At 41.0% G+C, this 21154-nt stretch overlaps 1 protein-coding gene across 1 annotated transcript in view; it reads left to right on the plus strand.

The window, feature by feature from the left end:
- LOC104557894 (puromycin-sensitive aminopeptidase) overlaps positions 1 to 21154 on the plus strand; it is a 41425-nt gene that overhangs the window by 11879 nt on the left and 8392 nt on the right. Inside the window, exons 3-15 of the mRNA XM_062018169.1 lie at positions 8476 to 8553; positions 9595 to 9716; positions 10619 to 10726; positions 11652 to 11852; positions 12272 to 12368; positions 12474 to 12507; positions 13972 to 14086; positions 16840 to 17004; positions 18018 to 18122; positions 18625 to 18685; positions 19507 to 19616; positions 20203 to 20266; positions 20858 to 20997. Of these exons, the coding sequence (XP_061874153.1) occupies positions 8476 to 8553; positions 9595 to 9716; positions 10619 to 10726; positions 11652 to 11852; positions 12272 to 12368; positions 12474 to 12507; positions 13972 to 14086; positions 16840 to 17004; positions 18018 to 18122; positions 18625 to 18685; positions 19507 to 19616; positions 20203 to 20266; positions 20858 to 20997 (1400 nt within the window). The remainder of the gene's footprint in view (positions 1 to 8475; positions 8554 to 9594; positions 9717 to 10618; positions 10727 to 11651; positions 11853 to 12271; positions 12369 to 12473; positions 12508 to 13971; positions 14087 to 16839; positions 17005 to 18017; positions 18123 to 18624; positions 18686 to 19506; positions 19617 to 20202; positions 20267 to 20857; positions 20998 to 21154) is intronic.

Raw genomic sequence — 21154 nt, forward strand, 5'->3', positions numbered from 1 at the left:
AACTTCAGTGTATTAATGGTAGAGCTCAAGTGAGACAGTTCTGGGCTCCCCAGCTCAAGAGAGACAGGGAACTACTGGAGAGAGGCCAGTGCAGGGACACCGGGATGATCAGGGGACTGGAGCATCTTTCTCAGGAGGAAAGGCTGCAGGACCTGGGGCTGTTCAAACTGGAGAAGGCTGAGAGGGGATCTTATTAACACTTGTAAGTATTTAAAAGATGTTTGTCAAGAAGATGTGGTGGCACTTTTTTCTGCTGTCTCAAGTGATAGGGCAAGGAGTAATAGACATAAGCTGGAACACAAAGTTCCACTTAAACACAAGGAAAACTACTGTGAGGAGGGAGCTCTGGCACAGGCTGCCAAGGGAGCTTGTGGAATCTCCTTCTCTGGAGTTTTTCAAAACCCGTCTGGACATATTCCTACGTGACCTAATCTAGATGGGCCTGCTTAGCAAGGGAGTTGGATTGGATGATGTCTGGAGGTACCTTCCAACCCCCTACCATTCTGTGATTCTATGGGACTTAAAACCAAGGGCACTGGAAGTGTTTCTGTGGCTTAAATTCCTTCGTTCTGATTTTTGCAGAGCCTTGAATGTGGTGCCCTGGACCTGCAGGGTACAACTTTCTGGCTGTAGTGTAGGGACATCATCAATACTGGAGGTGCAGCTTCATTGCATGTTTTACTGTAATTATGCTCAAGTTCTGTGGTGTTAAAATGTATCTCTTGGTTTGGAAAACTGCCAACTACTATAATGGCTTTGGAAGTAAAATTGCATGAAATTGGCAGGCTATTTGCTGGCACCTGTTGATACAGATCAACTCGGTCTTACTAATGCTTCTATTGTGTGCAGCTTTGGGATGGTAATTGTATAACTGGTCTCAAAAGCAGAACACAAAATATAGTCCAATGAACCAACAGAAATATGAGCCAGATAATTTGGATTTAGTTACTCAGGTGAGCCTCATACCAATTGCCTATATAGTATGCTTGAAAAGGAGAAGTTAGTGATGATTCATCTTTTAAAGGCTGTAGTGAAGAGTCATTACCTTTTTCAATTCTGTACCTCAGCGAGAGGGGAAATTTGTCTCACACTTGTCTGCAAATGTAAAACAAAAGTTAATCAGTCACTTATCATCTTTCAAGTATGGTTGTGTTCTAAAAGGCAGCTGTGTGGAAGAGACCTTCTTGTTCAACAGGTACTTTTATCTTGTTTATGATAGGACGGAGACTGTTGGCTTTTGAACAGAATATTTTATTATTTTGTTGTTAATTCTTGCTGGTCTTGAGTACTTAACTGTGCTCTGGCTTGTGCAGAAATCCTAGCTGGAGCTGTGGGACATGTTTTTCCTCCCCTCCTATTCACTCTTCTAGAGATGAATACAGTAGAGGGTAGAACTCGGGCTTTGGAATTTTAATGCAGATTTGCAGGGAAATCAGATTATTGCCCAATATTTGACAGGAAGCTGAGGTAGGATGTCTAAAGCTTTAAAGTCAAAGTAAAATATTTTGCTGTGTAATCCATGGTTGAGTGATAGTGAATAATAAACCAGGAGAGACTGATTATGCAGTGCTTTGGAGTAGGAAAATTCCCAGTTTCGTCATAAGAATAGTGATTGTATTGGAGGTTGTTGGGTTGCTGTTTGTGCCAAGTATGCTGTAATGGAAGAAGGCTACTCAAAAGACTGAGTTTTCTGTTACTGGGGTTGTGACTGACTCCTCCCACTAATGATAACGAACAATTTGGTTTGTTTGGGTTTTTTTTTCCAGAAGATATTTTTTAGCATTTTTAGTCAAATATTCAACACGGAGCTTTAGCATTTAGGTGCATCAGTGCTGTAGTATTTTTGTCCAGATAGTTGCCTTTGGTCAGCTAAACGAAGACCTGAAAAGGCATTCCAAAGCAAGTTGGTTCTTAAGTTAACTGTTAGGGAATGCAGTTTCATCCTTACTGAATGCTAAGTAGTTTTAGCATCCTGTGAATCATCTGGATTTGATGGTCTTAAAGGTTTTTCTCCAACCTAAATGGGTCTATGATTCTATCTTTTAAGGAGCTGTAAAATTGTGATGGAGTCATAAACAGTGAATTACAATGACTTTAGCTTGGAAAGCTTCTCAGATACTGAGGGATCTAAAGTAGCTTCTTAATTTTAGAGATGCTTGGAGGATAGCAGTTGGGAATTTCACGTAGAAAATTACAGGCAACAGTAGTGATGTTTGTTCAGCAGAATAATTGTTTTGTACTTCAGCCTTTAAGAGGTTTTAAGGCCAGAACTCATTAGTCTTTTCCTTCCTAGTATGGTAGGGGCATGTTTGAATTCTAGTGCTGGATGCTGATTATACCAGAACCTCGGCTGATGTTGAAAACCCACAAGAGATCGCTAGTGGTGATCTAGTACTTAGGGGAAGCACTAGTACTTCGGGGAAGCAATGCAACATGACCCAAATGTATCTAAGCAATGCTTTCCCTTGGTCTGGGAGCACTGCTGTTTCACTGTGATCGTAGGGCAGTCTGAAATTGTGCTGCTTTGGAAAGGGGCAGTGATGATTATCCTTGCTGCCGTCTTTGTGTCAGCCTCCATGTTTGTACTGTTGAGCAGCCATGTGGGTCAAGAAACTGCACTGGCTGAAAACTACTTGTGCCGGGGTGGAGTGTGGAGGAGAGGGAAGGGCAGTATGCATCTTCCTGATCCTGGTGGTTGTCTGAATAGCAGTGGAAGGAAGGGAATAGGAACATGCAGCTAGGGCCAGGTGGGGAAAAAAAACAAGACCACTGTCACTGCCTGTAGCTGAGCAGATTTAAGCCGGTTGTGGAAAAAAATCATCTTTATCCTTTCTTCTGGAGAGGCCTTGATGTGACAGCATTTTTAATGGTAAGCTTTTCTTCTGGGCTGCGTTGGCCTGGACAGTTAGGGAATATCTGATAGGTGAGAATCCATCTGACTCTTTGGAAGGATTTTACAACCACTCGTTTGAAACAGTTGATATGAAGATATGAAGGGGTCTGAAAGCATTAGCATTCTCAGAAATTGCATTGGCATAGTTTGGTGGCCAATGCTAAAGGAGGACAGCCCATGCACGCTATGTCAACACATAGATGGCTTAAGCTAATATGTTTAATTTGCAGATAGAGTGGACAGAGTGCACACAGTCACTGGCAGCCCAGTTAATGAATGCAAGTTCATTAAGCCACCATACCTTAATTGCCTTTGACTTCTCCATGCCATGGAATGAGGGCTACTTGAAAAAAAATTCCATCTCTTGTACTCTGCTTTGTCTTTACTTTCAAATATATGCACATTCAACAGAGCTTAAAACCCTTGGCTAGGATCCATGTTTATGAGCGTGTAATACAGAGACTGGAATTGTTAATTGATGCACCCATCTGGTTACTGTGCAATTTCAGGAAGTGCTCTGTAGAAAGGCTGTAATTTATTTACAGTGCTATTGTAAAATTTGATATCTAGTGCTCTGAGTTTGGGAAAGTGGCTAGATCTGATTTTTATGCCTCTTTTTTTTTCAAAGACACAGAGTACTAGCAGCTTTTTCTTTTCTCATGCAACTTGGTCCAGACTGTGTACTAATGTGCTAGTGATTAACTTGCAACCTTGCAGTGCCAAACTCTCCAAAGTTAGTAGGCTGCCAAAATTGTGGTGTTCTCTTCAGGAGCTTTTATATTCAATGCTGCTAGGAATTCAGACAGCCTTTTACTGCAATTACATCTTTGTTATAAGCAGTTCTCTTAAACTCTAACAAAAAGCATTGTTAATGGTTTTCCATGGTTCTTTTGCTCTGGATTAAATTATTGTGACTGAATAGTTAGGGTTTGGGTTTTTCTTCTTTTTTTTAAAAAAAAAAGTAACTATGAAACTTTCATTTATATTTCATTTATATTCCACGTATATTCTGTTGTTTTGGCAATTGATATATAAGCAGCTGCTTTGAGAAATACAAAAAACCTGCTGGAGTTGTGTGTGGAAAGACACTTTTGTAGACACCAGCTCCTCAGTGAGTGGATGTGTTGTGAAATGGTAAACGAGTGTTACCTTTGTTCGAGATGTGCTCTTACCAGTGCTTTTAAGTGTTTCTCAGAGGCCAGTGGTCATGGGCAGTCCTGGGCTGTGGCAGGACTCTCGGCCTCCTTCAGGGGAGATTGTGATCAGCATGTGCTCATGAGCTGGCTGACTTCCAGCCTATATAAGCTAGAACTTGTTTAAACATTGTTTCTCACCGTAGGGTAATTGAGATCTAACACTAAAATTAAGGTTGAGAAGCTCTTTGAATCAAGATTGCTTTCTCCCACGTGTTAGTATGCTTTCCCAGGCTGTTGCAGAGGGGAAAAAAAAACACCTGAAGGTCTTCACCTTTTTCTAGCACTGGTAATGTTTACCAGTATCTTTCCTATGGCTTTCCTAGTACAGATTGAAAAGGTTGTAAAGTAGCAGGGCTACAAATTCAAATACAGTTGTGAAGAGTTCAGGTCTGGGAGAGGAGGAGGAGGAAACTTGATATTCATTGTCAACTTTTGGCATAAAATCTGCATAACACGCATTCTTCTTTATTTCTCAGTTTCAGTAGGTTAGAACTATGATCCTGAAGTCATAGTATTGTTTGCCTTTGGTATCGGATTGTTTCCATTAGAAGTTGTAAAAAGATAAAAATGTTTTTGGTTTGCTGTGGTCATTTTAAAATACGTGGGGGGGAAGTGTTTCTGCATTCTTGCACTGATCTTTATCAGACGTTTCTCAGGTTCTCCTTCAGCCTCTGACCACAGGCTGACATCTCTGCATCTGCAGCCTGTCCAGCAGCAGGATTCCTCCCAGGCAGGCTGACATAAATTTCTGTCAGGTATTCAGCCTGTCCTCCCCTTTGACCGAGGTCACTAACATAGGACAACAGATTTGTTGTCTGTTGGACTCTAAAGATAGCTGGGTTCAAAATCCATTGTATATAAACCATGCGTTCAGCAATTGGCTCCCCTCTCTGTTGCTCAGATCCCCACTTTCAGGCTAGTAGGGTGTCCATTACCTTCGTTGCCCTGAATATCTTGTCTCCAATTTGCTTAAAATGTCTCCTTTTCAGACTTAGTGTTCCCCAGTTATAAGAAAAAAAGATATACATTTACTTCTTGTTACTTATCGCTCAACCTTTGCTAGCATTTTGATGTCCTTGATGTTTCTTCTGTTTAAAAGTTCTACCTCATCCCTCTTACAGTTGATTATGAATCTTTGAACTCTTCAGTGCAGACTAACAGTCTTAAAATTATTCTACTTTGTCCCGGAAAGATAATTTTTTTGTTAAAGTTTTGTTGTAAGCCTGTATGTATCGGGTACATGTCATGGTTTGACATGACATCCTTTTCTGTTAAGGGGGAAGGGGCTGTAAAGATGGCTCCTGGAAGAAGTTGCTTGCAACTCTCCCCAGCTCTGAGCCAGGCCCACTGCTGGGGCTGAGCCAATTAGACGCCTCCATGATCACTTTTTAGGAAGAAGCTGGAAGAGGAGGCTTCTTCCTCCATCTTCTTCCTTCTGCCCTTTTCTTCTTCTGGCTGGTGGTGGTGCAAGGAGTAGGAACAGTGCGAGAAACAGCCATGCAGACTCCAATGTCAGTGATGAAAGAGAGGAGGAGGTGTGCTGGAGCAGAGACTCCCCTGCATTCTATGGAGAGAACTGGTGAAGCTGAGGTTTGTTTTCATTTCTTTAAAGACCCCACGTCAGCAGTAGAGACTCATTCTGCTAATGACCCCATATCAGGGACAGCAATTCACTTCATTAAAGGCCCTGAGCCAGGGACAGTGACTATGGCCAGAAGAGGCCGTGTCCCGTCAGGGGACCCAACCACTTCACTGCAGACCCTGAGCCAGGGGCAGTGATTTTCTTCTGTAAAACTATGGCTGGAAGAGTCCGTGTCCTGAAGGAGGGACCCTTTATCACTATGGCTGGAAGAGGCTGTGTCCCGAGGAAGGGACCCAATATCCACAGCTGTAACTGTGAGGAGGAACCCACAACAAAGCAGCTCATTAAACTTATGCCCAGAAGAGGCCTTGTCCCGAGAGAGGGACCCTGTAACTGCAGAAACTGAAACTGTGGTGAAGAATCCACGCCAGAGATATTCCCCAAGGACTGTGTCCCGTGTGAGGGTCCCTGTATGGGCAGAAGCCGCAGCTGCTGGGAGCAACCCACACCAGAGAAGTTTAAGGACTGTGTCCTGGGGGAGGAACCCCGTGTTGGAGCAGGGGAAGAATGCCAGGAGTTGTCCTCATCTGAGCAGACAGAAGTGGCAGAGCCCATCTGTGAGAGACTGACCACATCCCCCATTCCCTGCCCTCCTGAGCCATTTTGGGGAGAGGAGGTAGAGATATCAGGAGCAGTGAGCTGGGCCCGGGAAGAAAGGACGGATGGGAGAGGGTTGCTGGTTGCAGTTTTCTCATCCTCCTACTCCCTTTTTGCTTTCATTCCATTCTGTTTCTTGTAGAATAAACTTTCCTACTTTCCTCACTAAGTCGAGTACTGGAGTCTGTTTTGCCCGGAACCGTAATTGGCAGCGAGCCCTCCCTGCCCTTGTCTTAATCCACAACAACCTTGCTTATCTTTTTACTTTCATTTCACTGGGGCCTCTGCCATCCTAACAAGGGTGGGTGTGAATGGGGGCACTGAGCAACAGACTGTCGTGCTGCTGCTGTGCTGGCTGGGCCAAACCCACGACAGTACACTAGGAGTTCTCATTAAACGCTGGGCTCAATGAAACCAGTAGTTAAGTCTAATGCATTCATGTAGTTTCTGCAGTTGTGTTCTCTGTTAGCTGAGGTTGGTATTACTATGATTTCAGCCTTAAATCAAAGTTATTCCAGAATAAGTAGCACTTTAAAGTTTACAAAAATAAAAACATGTTTCCAGTTCTGTCACATATGGAACAAGTTAGCTGAACGTCTTGTGAGTGTGCTTAGGCTGCCCTCTGAAACCAGAGACCTGGGTTCTTGTAGTGATACTTGAGCATGGAAGACAGGTCATTCTGTAAATCAAATTGATGTTTCAAACAAGCTCTGGCATTCAGAATTCCATGTAATGAAGAAGTTGGTATAATGATACGTTTTTCTTTTTTACCTCTGTGTATCAGAGCACTATGCAGTATTTTGCCTTTTTTTTCTTTCTGTGGCTATTCAAAACTAGTATCTACTTCAGTAGATAACTGAAGCTGGTCACTGAATCTTTCTTTCTGGCTACTTGAAGGTTACTAGACCTTGGCCAGTATTTCAGTATCCTATGTGTGTTTTCACTTCAATTGGAGTGGGATGGGGCAGGCAGCTTGAGCTAGGAATGCTGTTACTTTAAACTAGTATGTGCATTTCCTGTATCTTTCATTATTATACTGAATTATCAAATACTTACTCCGTTTCTAAATCTGGAATCATACATCAGTATGGCTACATAGAAGGATGTATGGTTGTGTCTATGCTTACCAAGTTTGCTAGTTTAAGGTGCTGATGTGTGGTAGAAAGCATTGCTTGTTGGTTTTGGTGCATTTTTTAAATGGGTTTTTTTTGAAGACTACAGGTTATGGTGGTGGTTGAGGGCAGAGTAAAACACGTAGCAGGAAGGAAGAGGCAGCATCAGGTGTTGTCTCCTGGCTCTGCTAACTCTTAAGCTGCAGGATGGTTTAACTCCTGCATACTGATGCCCACCCGTATCTATCCAACTTGGTCTCATAGTTCAGGTGTTTGCATCTACAGATAGATGTGATGCTATGTAAATGCTGTACTACTTCATATTCTGGTTGATTTTGGCTGCTCTTCCTGAGGGATGTATAAACTCCGAGGTAGGTCTCTGGTTCTGAAGACAATTTTTAAATAAAATCAGCCTTGTGTTTTTCTTTGTGGTTAAAACCAAACAAACACACCTTGTTGTGGATATTAGTGTGCTTTTCAAAGCAAGTTCCGCAAATTAGTTAAGTCACAAGCATCCTGTTTGGAATAATTAACAAGAACCCTGTTGCACTGATGTAAGCATTGAATATTGAGAGGAAGTTTTGTGCAGGACTGTAGCGGTTGTTACCAGCATTCCTGGTGTTGTACAGGATGCTCTTCTTACAACAAGTTTACAATTAAACAAGCACGGCTTTCGTGACTTGGCACAGCAAAAGACTTCCCTGCCATGTGTGAGCGTAGCACTCTGATGGACAGGAGCTACGGCAGAGTTGGAAGGAACACAGAGGCGGTGCTTGTTGGCTGTATAATCTGATGTGAATGTTAGATTGATTTGTGTGAAGCAAGATAATATAACCTGGAACTCTGACAACAGGTGGTCTTTCTCTGATTGCTTGCATTTATATCATTCATCATTATTCAGTGTCTTCACTGACTTGTTCAGTAGCTACAGCATGTTGTTTCATTCAGCTGATTCAGATCACTTTAAATGTTCATGAGTTACAAAAACATCTCTGGGGCTTGTTTAAAACAAAGCAATCTGTTTTTCTGTTTCAGAGGTACATGCCACAGGATTCAACTATCAAAATGAGGATGAAAAGGTTACTCTCTCCTTTCCCAGTACCCTTCAGAAAGGTAAGAGCTATTTTCATGCTTTCTGCTTGCTTAAACTGTGTATTTAAGATATTTGCACTTGAAAAAGCTGTAGTAGGACAGCTCTGTTTTCCCTGAAGTTTGACTGTGAATGTAGTGCTCTCTAGGGTGTCTGTCCACTCTAAGTCATTTTGTGGGCCTCTGGAATTGAAAATGTACTTTCACTAATGGTGATGTTTTTTTGCAACACCTGAGGTGACTCGTAATTATTTACCTGATATTGGGAGTTAGTCTTAGAAGCTTTTTATCTTAGTGATGATCTGTTTTCCTCTTAACGAGAATGAGATAATCTGAATTGCTGCAGTTTTTTCCTGGGCCTGAATGTACTAATTCTTTTGAAACTGCTGCAGGTCTTTTTTTTAACTGTGTGAAGTTTGTTGATTGAAACTCAGCTCTTCAGTTTGAATAAAGCAGTCTTGTTTCATCTTGACAAATACCAATCTAAAGGTTCTAGGGTGGTAAAACTTTAGTGCTTCATTCAGTGGGATATTGGCATGCAGCCTCTCTGATCAAGATCAGGTTTCCCCTTTTGCCCAGAGGCGTTGAAGGCAGAATAAATCCCCAGAGTAATTGACTTACAAGTTTGCTCGTGCTCCATCTTGGCTTTTGTAGTAAATTTCATAGGATGCTGTCATTACTTACTAGCCATCCTGTGTTTTTGTAAACTTTACTCAAAGGTAAGGGTTGTAGGATCAGACTTCTCAAATGGCTTACAGTAGGTCTCCTCATAATTGCAATGTGTTTAATAGATGAGAATAAGTACTGCAGCAACCTCTGATCAGTGCTAAAATGCTGTGGTGAGCCTGGCTTTGCTGCATTGCTCTGTTGGAGCTTATTTTATGTAAGGGCAGTGAAAGGTTTGAGAGAGGCTGGCAAAAAAGCTGATGAGTGGAGATGAGTTGAAGGGACGTCTTACTTCAGAAGGGCAGTGGGCCAGCTGAGTAGCCTGACCTGAAGATCCAGACCAAATAAATTTCTGTCTGACACATGCAAATAACAATGTCCCATCTGTTTCTGTTACAGGAACGGGGATGCTAAAGATAGACTTTGTTGGGGAGCTGAATGATAAAATGAAAGGTTTCTACCGAAGTAAATATACCACCCCGACTGGAGACACACGCTATGCTGCTGTCACTCAGTTTGAGGTAGGGGCTATATTTTTGTTTTCAGGGAATGTTATTCTTAACAGAGGATATATATGCTCAGAAGAAGCAGCGCCACGATTCCCTAACTTTAGCTATACCCTCTGGTTAACTTTCTGAAATCCATATTTATTTGCTTCTTGCTCTTAGTGTGGATGGTTTATGCTAAAAGCAGCCTTTACATTATAACTTTTAAGGTCAATAAATTCTGGTTCTAGAAAATTCCCCAGCCAAGGATCAATGCTAATGTGTGATGCATCATATATATACAGTAGCTGCGATGTTTAAGGGCATGAATTTATTTAGATGTGGTCAAATACCTCTGTATAGTTTTCCTTTATGAAGTACATTAATTTTTATTTTATAGGACAGTCTTCCTTTATCTCAGCATCCAAAATGTGAGCCACATTTTGTGTCAAGTATTATGTAAACCCTGGACACAACGACAGAATTTTATGCCATATTGTAATTTTGTAGTTATCTGCCTGTTTACATAAAACCATGGAGCTCTTACCTAGTACAAATGGAACATTTCCTGTGTACTGTCTACTCTTAGAGTATAAATAGGTGGTCTTGTGCATACCATCTGTGAACGCCTGGATGCCCTTTCTGCTTTCACATGACTGAGCTTTGCTCCTGACATGACTCTGCTAAATTTTGCTCAGACTGTAGAATTCCATTAGAGCGCAAAGTGCTTTTCACATGCTGGAAATTTTTTTTTGTAAACCGAGAGTGAAATAAGTAAGAATAAAGTGCTGTAATGCAGAGGTCAAGAGTGTCAGTGAAGAGACCACACCATGACATCATTCACCCAACTTCTCTCCTGTAAAATATGCTGGGTTTTTTTCTGTGTGTTTTATTGTCACGATCCCTTGTGATTTATTGAATGCTTTTATTTTCTTTAGGCTACTGATGCTCGCAGAGCTTTCCCTTGCTGGGATGAGCCTGCTATTAAGGCAACATTTGATATTTCTTTGGTGGTTCCTAAAGACAGAGTAGCTTTGTCAAATATGGTAAGTTCTTGATGTGCAAGTAAACAGTGTTTATTTAAAACTGTAGTAATGCCAGCTAATTATTTGATAGTTAATAGCGTGTCTTGGTAACAGACAGAATTGGGAGTACAGTCTTGCTAGCTATTGGTAAACAGGAATAAATTGAGAGCGTGTTTAAAAAGATATTGTGATCTCAGATGCTAGCATAAAACCTAAACAAGTTGTACAAACCACAGTGGTGCTGGTGTTTTAAAAGAAAAAAATATCTTAGCATATGTCAAGCCACGTGCTGCTTGATTAGGAGTGACTGGGGAAAAAAATAAGCCTTTGTGTGTTTATATAGCTGTTATAGCTACATAAGCACTTGAGATAAATAAACATGTTTTGTGCCCTAGAGAATTTCTGACCAGAACTGGGATAAAATGTGCAATTACAAGTACCTCTGTCACAAATACAAGGGGGCACTTTCAGTTTTCTACTTCAAATATAGTCCACATATTTCTACATTGTGTTGCTGGAGAAGTGCAAGTTGGTTTAAAAGGAGACTTTTTTTAATTTCAGTAGCTGACTTTCATAGTTACTTGTAAATTTTAGCCTTATCTGCTGACTACATGGCTATGATTTCTCTTTCAGAATTTAAAAGTGAAAGCCTGGTGCCTTATTGGGATTTGGGTAATATTCTCTTTGAAGGATAGCATCTGATAGCTGATGTGATCAGTTGCCTTTGTGCAACAGAATATAACTTTTCTATTATGAAAGTACATCTCCATGTGTGATAGGGCATTTTTTGTTAGGAGGAGAACTACATTGTGATCTATATTTGAAAAACATAAAATAAGTCCTTTCATTTTAAATGCATGACTCAATGATGGAATAGTTAATCAAGTGTATCGTGTAACACAGTTTCACTTCCATGGAACTAATTGATTCTCTTTCATCTTGAAAGAATGTCATTGACCGGAAGCCGTATCCAGATGATGAAAACCTGGTGGAAGTGAAGTTTGCTCGTACCCCTGTGATGTCAACGTATCTTGTAGCATTTGTGGTGGGAGAGTATGACTTTGTAGAGGCCAGGTCCCCTGATGGTGTGCTAGTGCGTGTTTACACTCCTGTTGGCAAAGCGGAACAAGGAAAGTTTGCGTTAGAGGTAAATGTGCTCAGGGTGACTTCATCGTTGCTGCAGCGATCTCTGACCAGCCAGGCATAGCACTCTCTTCAGTCACTCAAGGCCATGCAAAGCTCCTGAGGATGTTGCTTTAATGGCTCAGAGAGCCCAGGCTTGATATTAAACAGAATTTCATTGTGGACAAAGTAGAGTCTATAATGATGAGAACATAGGGTTTAATTTGGTTCTGATTTGGTAAACTTTGGGCCAAAGATGATAAATACTGAAGGGTAGGCTGCAGCCTGGGAGTCTTCCAAACCATTGTACACTGGAAGCTGCGAATGAGGCTTCTGGAAGAAATCTTGTGTATGCTGTTTTCTTAGGCTAGTTTCAGTCATACATTTTCAAGTTTTACCAGCTGTTACAAGTTAACGTAACATCTCTCTTCTCGTTTCTTACAGGTTGCTGCTAAAACTCTGCCTTTTTATAAGGACTACTTCAATGTTTCTTACCCTCTTCCTAAAATTGATCTCATAGCTATTGCAGACTTTGCTGCTGGTAAAGTAACTCACTTTATTGATGAACTGTATTTTATTTGAATTTTAAACATTTAGGAAGAGGTGTGTATCAATATCAATAAACCTTTGTATTTATTTTATAAAGGTGCCATGGAGAACTGGGGCCTTGTTACTTATAGGTATGCTGTTAAAATACTGTCTTTCCCCCTCTTTGTTCACTAATTCTTGGAAGTAATTGGATTAGTTTTAGGGAGCTGTAACTATTGGGTGTCATCCCAAATAAGGCTGAGTAAATACCTTCAACTCTTGCTTCGATTTGGATAATTTTGACTTCTGCAGCAGCGTGCATTATTGTACAAGCCTTAGGGAGGCAAGAATGAGCTATTATAACTCCTGTCCAAGGGTGTGAGATTTTTAAGTGTCTGGCAGCACTGCCTGTTCTACAAGAGAACTTTCTTGGCCCCTTTTTTACCCTGTGAAAGTTATGTACTTGCTGACACAGCTGGAAGAGTTTCTTATTTTATATTGTAGGCAAGTTGGTAAATTTGGCAACCACAGTATAACCATGTGGATATGAGTAAATCAAAAAATATTAACTTGCCTTCCTTTTCAGTTTGTGGGGTTTTTTCCTTCATCTGATCAAGCTTTTGTACTTTTGCTTGATACTACTACATTATCTGTGCTCATTGTTAGAATGATTTTCTTTCATTTTGTACAACATTGGTCTCATAAGCTTTGGACTTTGAATTCTGAAATAGTTTGAGTTTCTTCTGCTGAACTTCAAATTTGGCCCTTAAAAATTTTAAATGCAAATTTGAGCCCAGGTTTAAAATCTAATTGTCTGTATATTCCAATTCTGATGAAATCTGGTGTATTATTCCTTATGGGAAAAAAAAGCACCAAACCCTATTTGTTCTGGATGAGTAGAATTTTTAGAAGCCTTTCTTAATTGTGCTGTTAATTTCCACCCCCACTGCTCAGCTTTGCACGCTTGCTTTATCCCTTTGGGGACAGAAGGTTGGCTTAATCTGCAGGCACCATCTATGTTTTGAGATGCACGTTCTTCCCCTGGAGTTGCAGCAGCCTAGAAGTCCCTTCTGACTCGCCCACTAAGTCCTGCTCACATCAAGGGTGTTTATAGCAGAAGGTTGTGCCTGACATAGGGAGCACTTGAGTGTGTGCGTGTGTTGTGTGTGTGAGCCCTGTGTGGATAATCTTGTGCATCTGCAGTGCTGAGAGTGACACAACTGAGTGTGCACTTGGAAGAGCTGGAATTCCTTTGGGGGTGAGGGAGGTAGAGAAGACTTGCTGCACGTGCATTGTGCAGTAAGGGTTAGGTTACAGTTAAGGTTCCTAGATTAGGTAGGTGAGCTATCTGATTAAAAAAAGGCTAAACTTTCTTGTTCCTGTCTGGGTTTTTGCACTTGTCTTCTTGCATGCCATAAGGAATTACTGCTCCAAAGCATTCCAACAGCTGTGGAACTTACTAAGATAAATTAATGTCTGAACTGAAATAGGTCTTGGTTTTTTCAGTTGTACTGATCACTTTTTAGCTTGCTTAGGTAATTTAACCTACTTTTGATTGGGTTTTTTTCCCCCCTAGGCATGTGCCACTCTGAGTTATCTTTCTTTCTTAAATACAGGGAGACTGCATTGCTCATCGACCCCAAAAATTCCTGTTCTTCATCTCGCCAGTGGGTTGCTCTGGTTGTAGGACACGAACTTGCTCATCAGTGGTTTGGAAACCTTGTGACCATGGTATCTAACATTTCCAAGTTCTTCTAGTTTTCTTTCACAAGTGCTTCATATCATGTGTGTGTTCAAGTGCCACTTAATAGCAGGCATGCTGTCTTCAAAGTAAAAATTGTAAATATTTAAGTAGTGCTTTATCACCACTTTCTTCTTCACTGGTGCATTCTTTAGAAGTATTCCTAGGTCTTTCCTATGTGAAGTAACGTTCAGTTGTGTGAGTACAGTCCTAGTTAGAGTTGTGCAGGTGTTCCATCAAAATTATTTTGGCAAGTCAGGTTACTTAGAAGCAAGAAACCACTGTTTTCCTCTCGGGTAGGCACGATTCGTTTATCAGGCTTTCATGCCAAGCAGGCCTGCCAGTCTCAGGCCAACTGGGACTGGGGCAACACGCTGAAACACACAAAACCCACTCAGATTGCTGAGGGGGGAGCACTGCCATGAGCAAGTGCTGCCCTGCTGTATGCAAGCCCCCAGTTTATTGTAAAGAATTACATATTATCTGTTTTTGCTTTTACATCCTGCTGACCTTCAGGCTTTGCCTGTTTTCCACTCGGATGTTGCAGCTTCTCACACTCCCAACAGGGCATTCTGTAACTTAACTTCATTTACCCACAGTCAGTGAAAATAACCTGAAGGTCAGTTTACATTTTTTGCCAAATACTAGTTCTTTATTCCCACAAGGACATATCAGTATCAGCTCAGTGTTGCAAAGTGTTCTAGTCCAGTAGCTGAAAAGTTGCTGATTAGTAACTCCTGTGAACTACTTTGGATATATGGGAATCCAGCTGTCTGAATGGTTTGATAAGTCATTTTGGTGGGAATAAAAGCATATGTGAGGCAGCAAGGCTGAAGTCTGTAAACAAATTCCATGTAGTGCTGAAAAGCAAAATCTCTATCTGTCCAAGCTTCTGCTGTTAAGAAATGGCTCCAGCTTATTCTGTTAATTAGATCTGATGTTCATTTTCCAAACAACCTGCAAACAGATGCATTAATCCAAGTATGTCACAGGTTAGAAAGTGTCTTGTACGGTAAGAAAACAATGTGGGAATGTTTCTTGTATTGTAAGAAACTATGGCTTCTGGAGCCTCAAATCTTCATTGCTCTGTCTTTTTGGCTGCTTAAATTAAGTGTGAGTGGATGAAGGATAAAACACAGTATAAACATTATAATGCAGTACAAATATTAATTATAACACTAAGCAAAGTTTGTCAAAGCTCTCTATATTGCCATGCCTCTTAAAATCTAGCCGGCCACGTCCATTGCTGTTTGTGGTAGCACAAGTAGCTTCCATGGAGAAGCAACACAATATTTAAATCAAAAAGTAACATTAAAGTAAGTGCATTTTTAGCTTTTAGTACAGCTGAGCAGCTGGAACCACCACTATCGTGTGACTAGACAACACTTTAGGATGCCAGAAAGTGCCTTAGAGACCAGTAGTTGACCCACAAGCCATTTGTGGTCCTTCTGACCATGGAGAACTGTGGCAACAAGCTAGAGAAAGCATTGTTACAAGAATCTCTGAAATTTATATTGAAATAGCTTCATTTTCCTTTTGAAGCTCCAGGTCTTCCAGAATGGTTTTTTTTTAGAGTTTTTAATTTTTAGGTATTATTTTATGTTGAATGATGCAACTGTGAAATACAAAAAGACATTCCAGTATTACAAGTCCAACCTAATTGCTCAACAATCTATCCTGCAGTTGCTTTAGTCCTTCAGCAACAGTCTCTATATACTGGAACCTTTTCCTGGAAACAGATGCAATCAGAAATGTAAAATAAAATTGGACAGAATCCACTCTAAAAATAAAGCTGAGCTTATCTGTGTAGAGTTTCAGAAACAGCTTTCCTTATGGAAATTCCCCCCTTCCCTGTAAATGTTTCATTCATAGTAGAAGCAGCAGTTCTTTGTAGAACAGCATTCTGGGCTGTTTGGTTTCTTCTGCTGAAGGGCACTTGTCACCAGAGCCATACTCTGCTGAGGTAACCACCATCGATATTTAAGGAATGGTTGGTCAGTGCAGTTGTGGCAAACGGTGTTTTCTTCTTCAGTGCCTGTAGCTTGTTTCTTTACCTTTCCTACTTCAGCTCCATGTTACAAGTGAAAGGAATAAATTTAAAATGTCAGCGTAACATTCTTGTCTTTAACAAAAACCCCAAAGCCCACCTTTAGCTGACTTGAAACAACTTCTGACTGTTTACAGGATGTCAGCTTTCCATAGTCTAGAACATTTCCAGGTCCAAAATTCTCTCCTTTATGTAAGCATACTCTCTATAAAAAAAAAAATAAACCCAAACACCACTCCACCACCTCCCCCCCTAAAAAACCCCCCAAAACTCTAAACAAACTCCATCTTCTGCAGCTGTTCAGTGTGGAAAAGACACTGTGTTGCCCACAGTTCTGCAGCTTTACTGGACTGTGGTTTGCACGTGCCTGACTGCTTTCCCTAGCATGGGTTACATTCACGGCAATTGCTCTGACCTCTAGTGTGGCCTCTCGGATTTTCATTTGTACCTAATGCAGTTCTCCTCCATGCAGAACTTCTAAAACCTGAGACAAGCAGAAGACAGTTATTGGGTGCTGATTAGTCTTCCCAGGCCAACAACCTCTTTATAGTGAGGAATTTGTGCTTACAAGTGTGACCTGTTTCTCTGATTTGTACTGGACTGAGCTATTAACAGCTTATCTTTGTGGCAAACTTACTGTTGATGAAATGAAGCTGTTGGATTTTTGTGCTTTATTTTGCCTTCTTATCTTCCCAGGAATGGTGGACCCATCTCTGGCTGAATGAAGGTTTTGCCTCTTGGATTGAGTACCTATGTGTTGATCACTGTTTCCCAGAGTATGATATCTGGACTCAGTTTGTATCTGCTGATTACACACGAGCTCAAGAGCTTGATGCCTTAGACAACAGTCATCCCATTGAAGTAAGTTTTGTCTTTGTCTCCCTTTTTTTGTGGTCAGTCCTGTGAAAGCTTTTTCCCTGTTAAGGAAAAAAAAGGAACTTTGCAGTCATTCATGATGCAAAGGAAAATCTAAGGTTGCATTTATACTTTGTGCATTTTCCTCTACTTGAATTAGTATTTCAGAGGTGAGGTTTGAGGGTTCTGATCGTGACTCCTCCTGGAGTTTTTCTGCTCTACTGACTTGAAAAGGCAAAGTTGACCTCTGATCAAAATGAGTAGTTTTCTGGCCTTTGAGCATGGTGAGTTAGCTACTGACTTACTCCAGTGCTCAACAACATTAACCAAAGTGCAGCACAGCCCAGAGCCAAGCTACCAAATGCTGCTGGGTTTGTATTGGTTTTCATCTGAGGCCACTTTAGGTTCTATGTTGTACTCCCAGAACTGTGAGTGTGGTGCAGACAGTCATGACATAAGTAGGATAGAGCTGGGCTTACTGCTTTGGAAACAAAGCGGTAGTTCAGTGATGAAGGGAAGGAAACAACAGTGAGCTCAATTGCAGCAAAACTGAGAGCTCTGCTAAAAGAAAACCCCTAGAGATCACCATGGATGAGTTTTCTGATGGCTTAAGCAGTGTTCCATGTAGCAGGTGTTGGGAAATTGCTTTGTACAACAGGTCATTTCGGAGTGCCTTAATCATTGAGTGTGTTTCTTGAGCACGTACAACTTCCACAGTGAGTCAACTTCCAGAGTGGGTCAGTGAACCAAGAGATTGAAGCAAGATCCCCAAGTCTGGTTGATTAAATACCAAAATCTAAGTTAAATTGTACTTAACTTACAAACCAATACTAACTCAGTCACAGATGCATAAGTTTAATTGACTGGGTGCAGAGATTCCACCAAGACAATTCAGTGATGGCTATGTGTGCAGTTTCTTCAGTGAGACAGGTCAGCGCCTTAAACACCACAACAGGCAAAAATCAGTATCTTCTGGCAGTTATAATTGTTCTCACTGTTAATTATCCTGTTTACCACAGGTTAGTGTTGGCCATCCCTCTGAAGTCGATGAAATATTCGATGCTATTTCTTACAGCAAGGGAGCATCTGTAATCCGAATGCTACATGACTACATTGGTGATGAGGTAAGAAGATGGTTGTTAAAAAGCCAAATTTAGGTTGCCAAATCTTCTCACAGTTAAAAATACCATTTAAAAAAAAGTCTTGGTATTCTGTGTTTTTAAAACTTTTCTCCAGTTTGTATTTGGGCTCTATTTGAACTTTCCTAGGAGAAAAAAGATAGTGGGGAAACAAGCAAGGAGTTGCAGTTGTGCATATTGATATTATGATTGCTTGGCTGATAATTGAACATAGATGCAGCGAGGAAGAATTCCTTCCCTGTTCAGTTGAGGCAGCACTGGAAGGGGCTGCCCAGATGGGTTGTGGAGTCTCCTCTGGAGACATTCAAAACCTACCTGGACGAGTTCCTGTGTGACCTACTCTAGGTGATCCTGCTCTTGCAGAGGGGGTGGACTAGATGATCTTTTAATGTTCCTTCCCGTCCTCTGAAATTCTGTGATTCTGTGGAGGGAGGTGAGAAAAGACCTCCATTCTGGTGCCATGACATACTCAATTGTCTGTTCCCAGGACTTCCGGAAGGGGATGAATTTGTATTTAACGAAGTTCCAGCAGAAGAATGCAGCTACAGGTAACCACTGGTGGCTGTAGGCTTTTGAGAAAAGTGCTTTCTGGAGAAAAACTCTTTAGTTCTCAAGTAATGGATTCTTAAACAGCTGTTTATCCACCTGAGATAACTGAAATGCAGGGAAATAATTGCTTTGTTTCCAATTTCATACTGTGTGTTCTCTGCACAGCCAGAGCTCGGTATCCCCTGAGGGTTCTGTCTCTCAGGAGTGTGTGGCTGAGGTAACCTGAAAGGGCTGCGTTTACGGTTGATAACCATGTCTGCCTGGTAATCTAATTTAGCTATAGAGTATGTTGATTTGCCAAGTAAGCCTTTTGCAAGCTTCCTTTGGCAGTATTGATTGCATGTGTGATTAAACAGTTCAAAGTCTTGTCTAACATCTCACAGCACTTTCTTTGCTTGAACCTTTTTTGTCTGTCAGGCATAAATGTGCAACATCGTGCTCTGCCAGCCAAAAATAGTCTGTGTTGTTCGGTCAGCTCTTTTGACATAATGTATGAAAAACTTAAGGAAAATGTTCTTCTCTTTACCACTTTGAATATTTAATGCTCATTCTTATTACACTTTATCACAATGTGTATTGATTGCAGGGGGGTTTTTAGCAGTAAAGAAGCTTTCATCTCCCTTCTGGCCTATATAAGTGGTTTCAACTTTTTCAGTTTTCTTGCCTATCGTGCTATGATTCAATAAAAACACAACTCTAAACACAAAGGGCAAACTGGAGTAACAATACAGCCTCCTCTGTCTGATGCCTGTGTAACATCCTTAATAGCATCTAACACATCAAGGCTATGGGAGTCCTTAGTCAGACTTTTCTTCTGCAGAGGATCTTTGGGACAGCCTGGAAAAAGCTAGTGGTAAACCTATTGCTGCTGTGATGAATACATGGACCAAACAAATGGGATTTCCTCTCATTTATGTGGAAGCTGAACAGGTAAATATAACTGTGCATTTTTTTAGCGCTTCAGATCAAAAGTTCTGCATTTAACTATGTTTTAGGATCAAATGTTGAGGTATCCAATTATGTAAAAAAATCTCTTTGATCAGGAGGCAGGCAGTACAGTGGGGTGCTTTGTTTAGTGACAAATCTGTTTCTGAAGGGAGAGGAAGTGCAGTTATCACTAATGCAAAGTGATATGGAGTTAATCCACGAGCGCTCTACATCATGTGCTTGGAGTTTGCTGACATGGCCCCTTCAGCCTTTGTGTGTGACATGTGTGTTGGGGGAGGGAATATCTGATCTAGCTCCCTTTGCCTTGCATTTTGTTTCTCACTCCAGTTCAGATAATGCTTATTCTACAAGGTTGCTGGCTGGGCAAGTCAGACAAACAGATTCAAATGAGAAACAGGGCACGTTTGTTTCAACAGCAACGGAACAATTCTTGATGTAGCTCCTTTTTCTGGAGGAGAATACAATTTACTCTGTTTAACAGAGGGTACATGAATGTATTGTGACATACAGAAGCTGAGACTAGATGTACTGATAATTCTTTTCTCTCTTCTTGTTTATTCCTCCTCAGCAAGACGATGACAAAGTGTTGAAGTTGGTCCAGAAGAAATTCTGTGCCAGTGGACCATATACTGGTAAGATGAGTGCTAGGAGTAGGAATGGAATGTTCAATGCTTTTTCGTGCAATGACAGCGATTTTTAGAGATGAAACAGCTACGCTGCACAGCAGGCAGGTGCTCTGCTTGGATTCAGGTGTGTGTTTGTTAAAACTTCAGACAGTGTAAGGCTCTCACATGTGTGTTCTCCATGTTCTCTTTGCACTGAGAGTGACATTCGTCTGCAGCCTTTGGTTCAGTTTTCATTCCGAACTACTTCTCATGTGCAGTTTAAGGCCAGTGCTGCCACCTGAGGAGCTCTGTAAGCTGCTGGTTTTATAGTAAAGCTGAAATAAAAATGCTTCATGTGGAAGCCAGCTCTATCTTAAAACACAGATTCCACTCATCTTTGTGTTTATAAGAAATTAAAACGCTTGACTTGAAAGGTGATTTAGAGATTCTTGTGCTTTAACTCCAGAACTGTCACTTCAGGTTTGTGCCTTTTTAGATTTTAAGTCATCTTGCCTAAACTTGCTGAAATTGATCTGAACATCAAGCAGTGTTCCTCTGTGTTGTGTGAGTGCTTTATTTTCTTCCTCAGGCTTTTCTTTTTATTGCTGTATCTTTTAGGGGAGGATTTCCCCATGTGGATGGTCCCAATCAGTATTTGTACAAGTGATGACCCCACCTGTGCCAAAATGCAAATACTGATGGACAAACCAGAGCTCACCTTGGTTTTGAAAGATGTCAAACCAGACCAGTGGGTGAAGGTGAGTTGTCACAAAGGAGACAGTATTACTTGGAATGTTTTCATTGTCACTGGAATGCCATCCTTGCATTTCCTTTTCTTTTTTTTTTTTTATTTTCCCCTCTTGCCTGGTACTTCTCATGGAGGAATCTCTGTGCTCATATTGAGTATTGGCTCCT

Source organism: Colius striatus, chromosome Z (genome assembly GCF_028858725.1).
Source record: "Colius striatus isolate bColStr4 chromosome Z, bColStr4.1.hap1, whole genome shotgun sequence".
Lineage (NCBI taxonomy): Eukaryota > Metazoa > Chordata > Aves > Coliiformes > Coliidae > Colius > Colius striatus.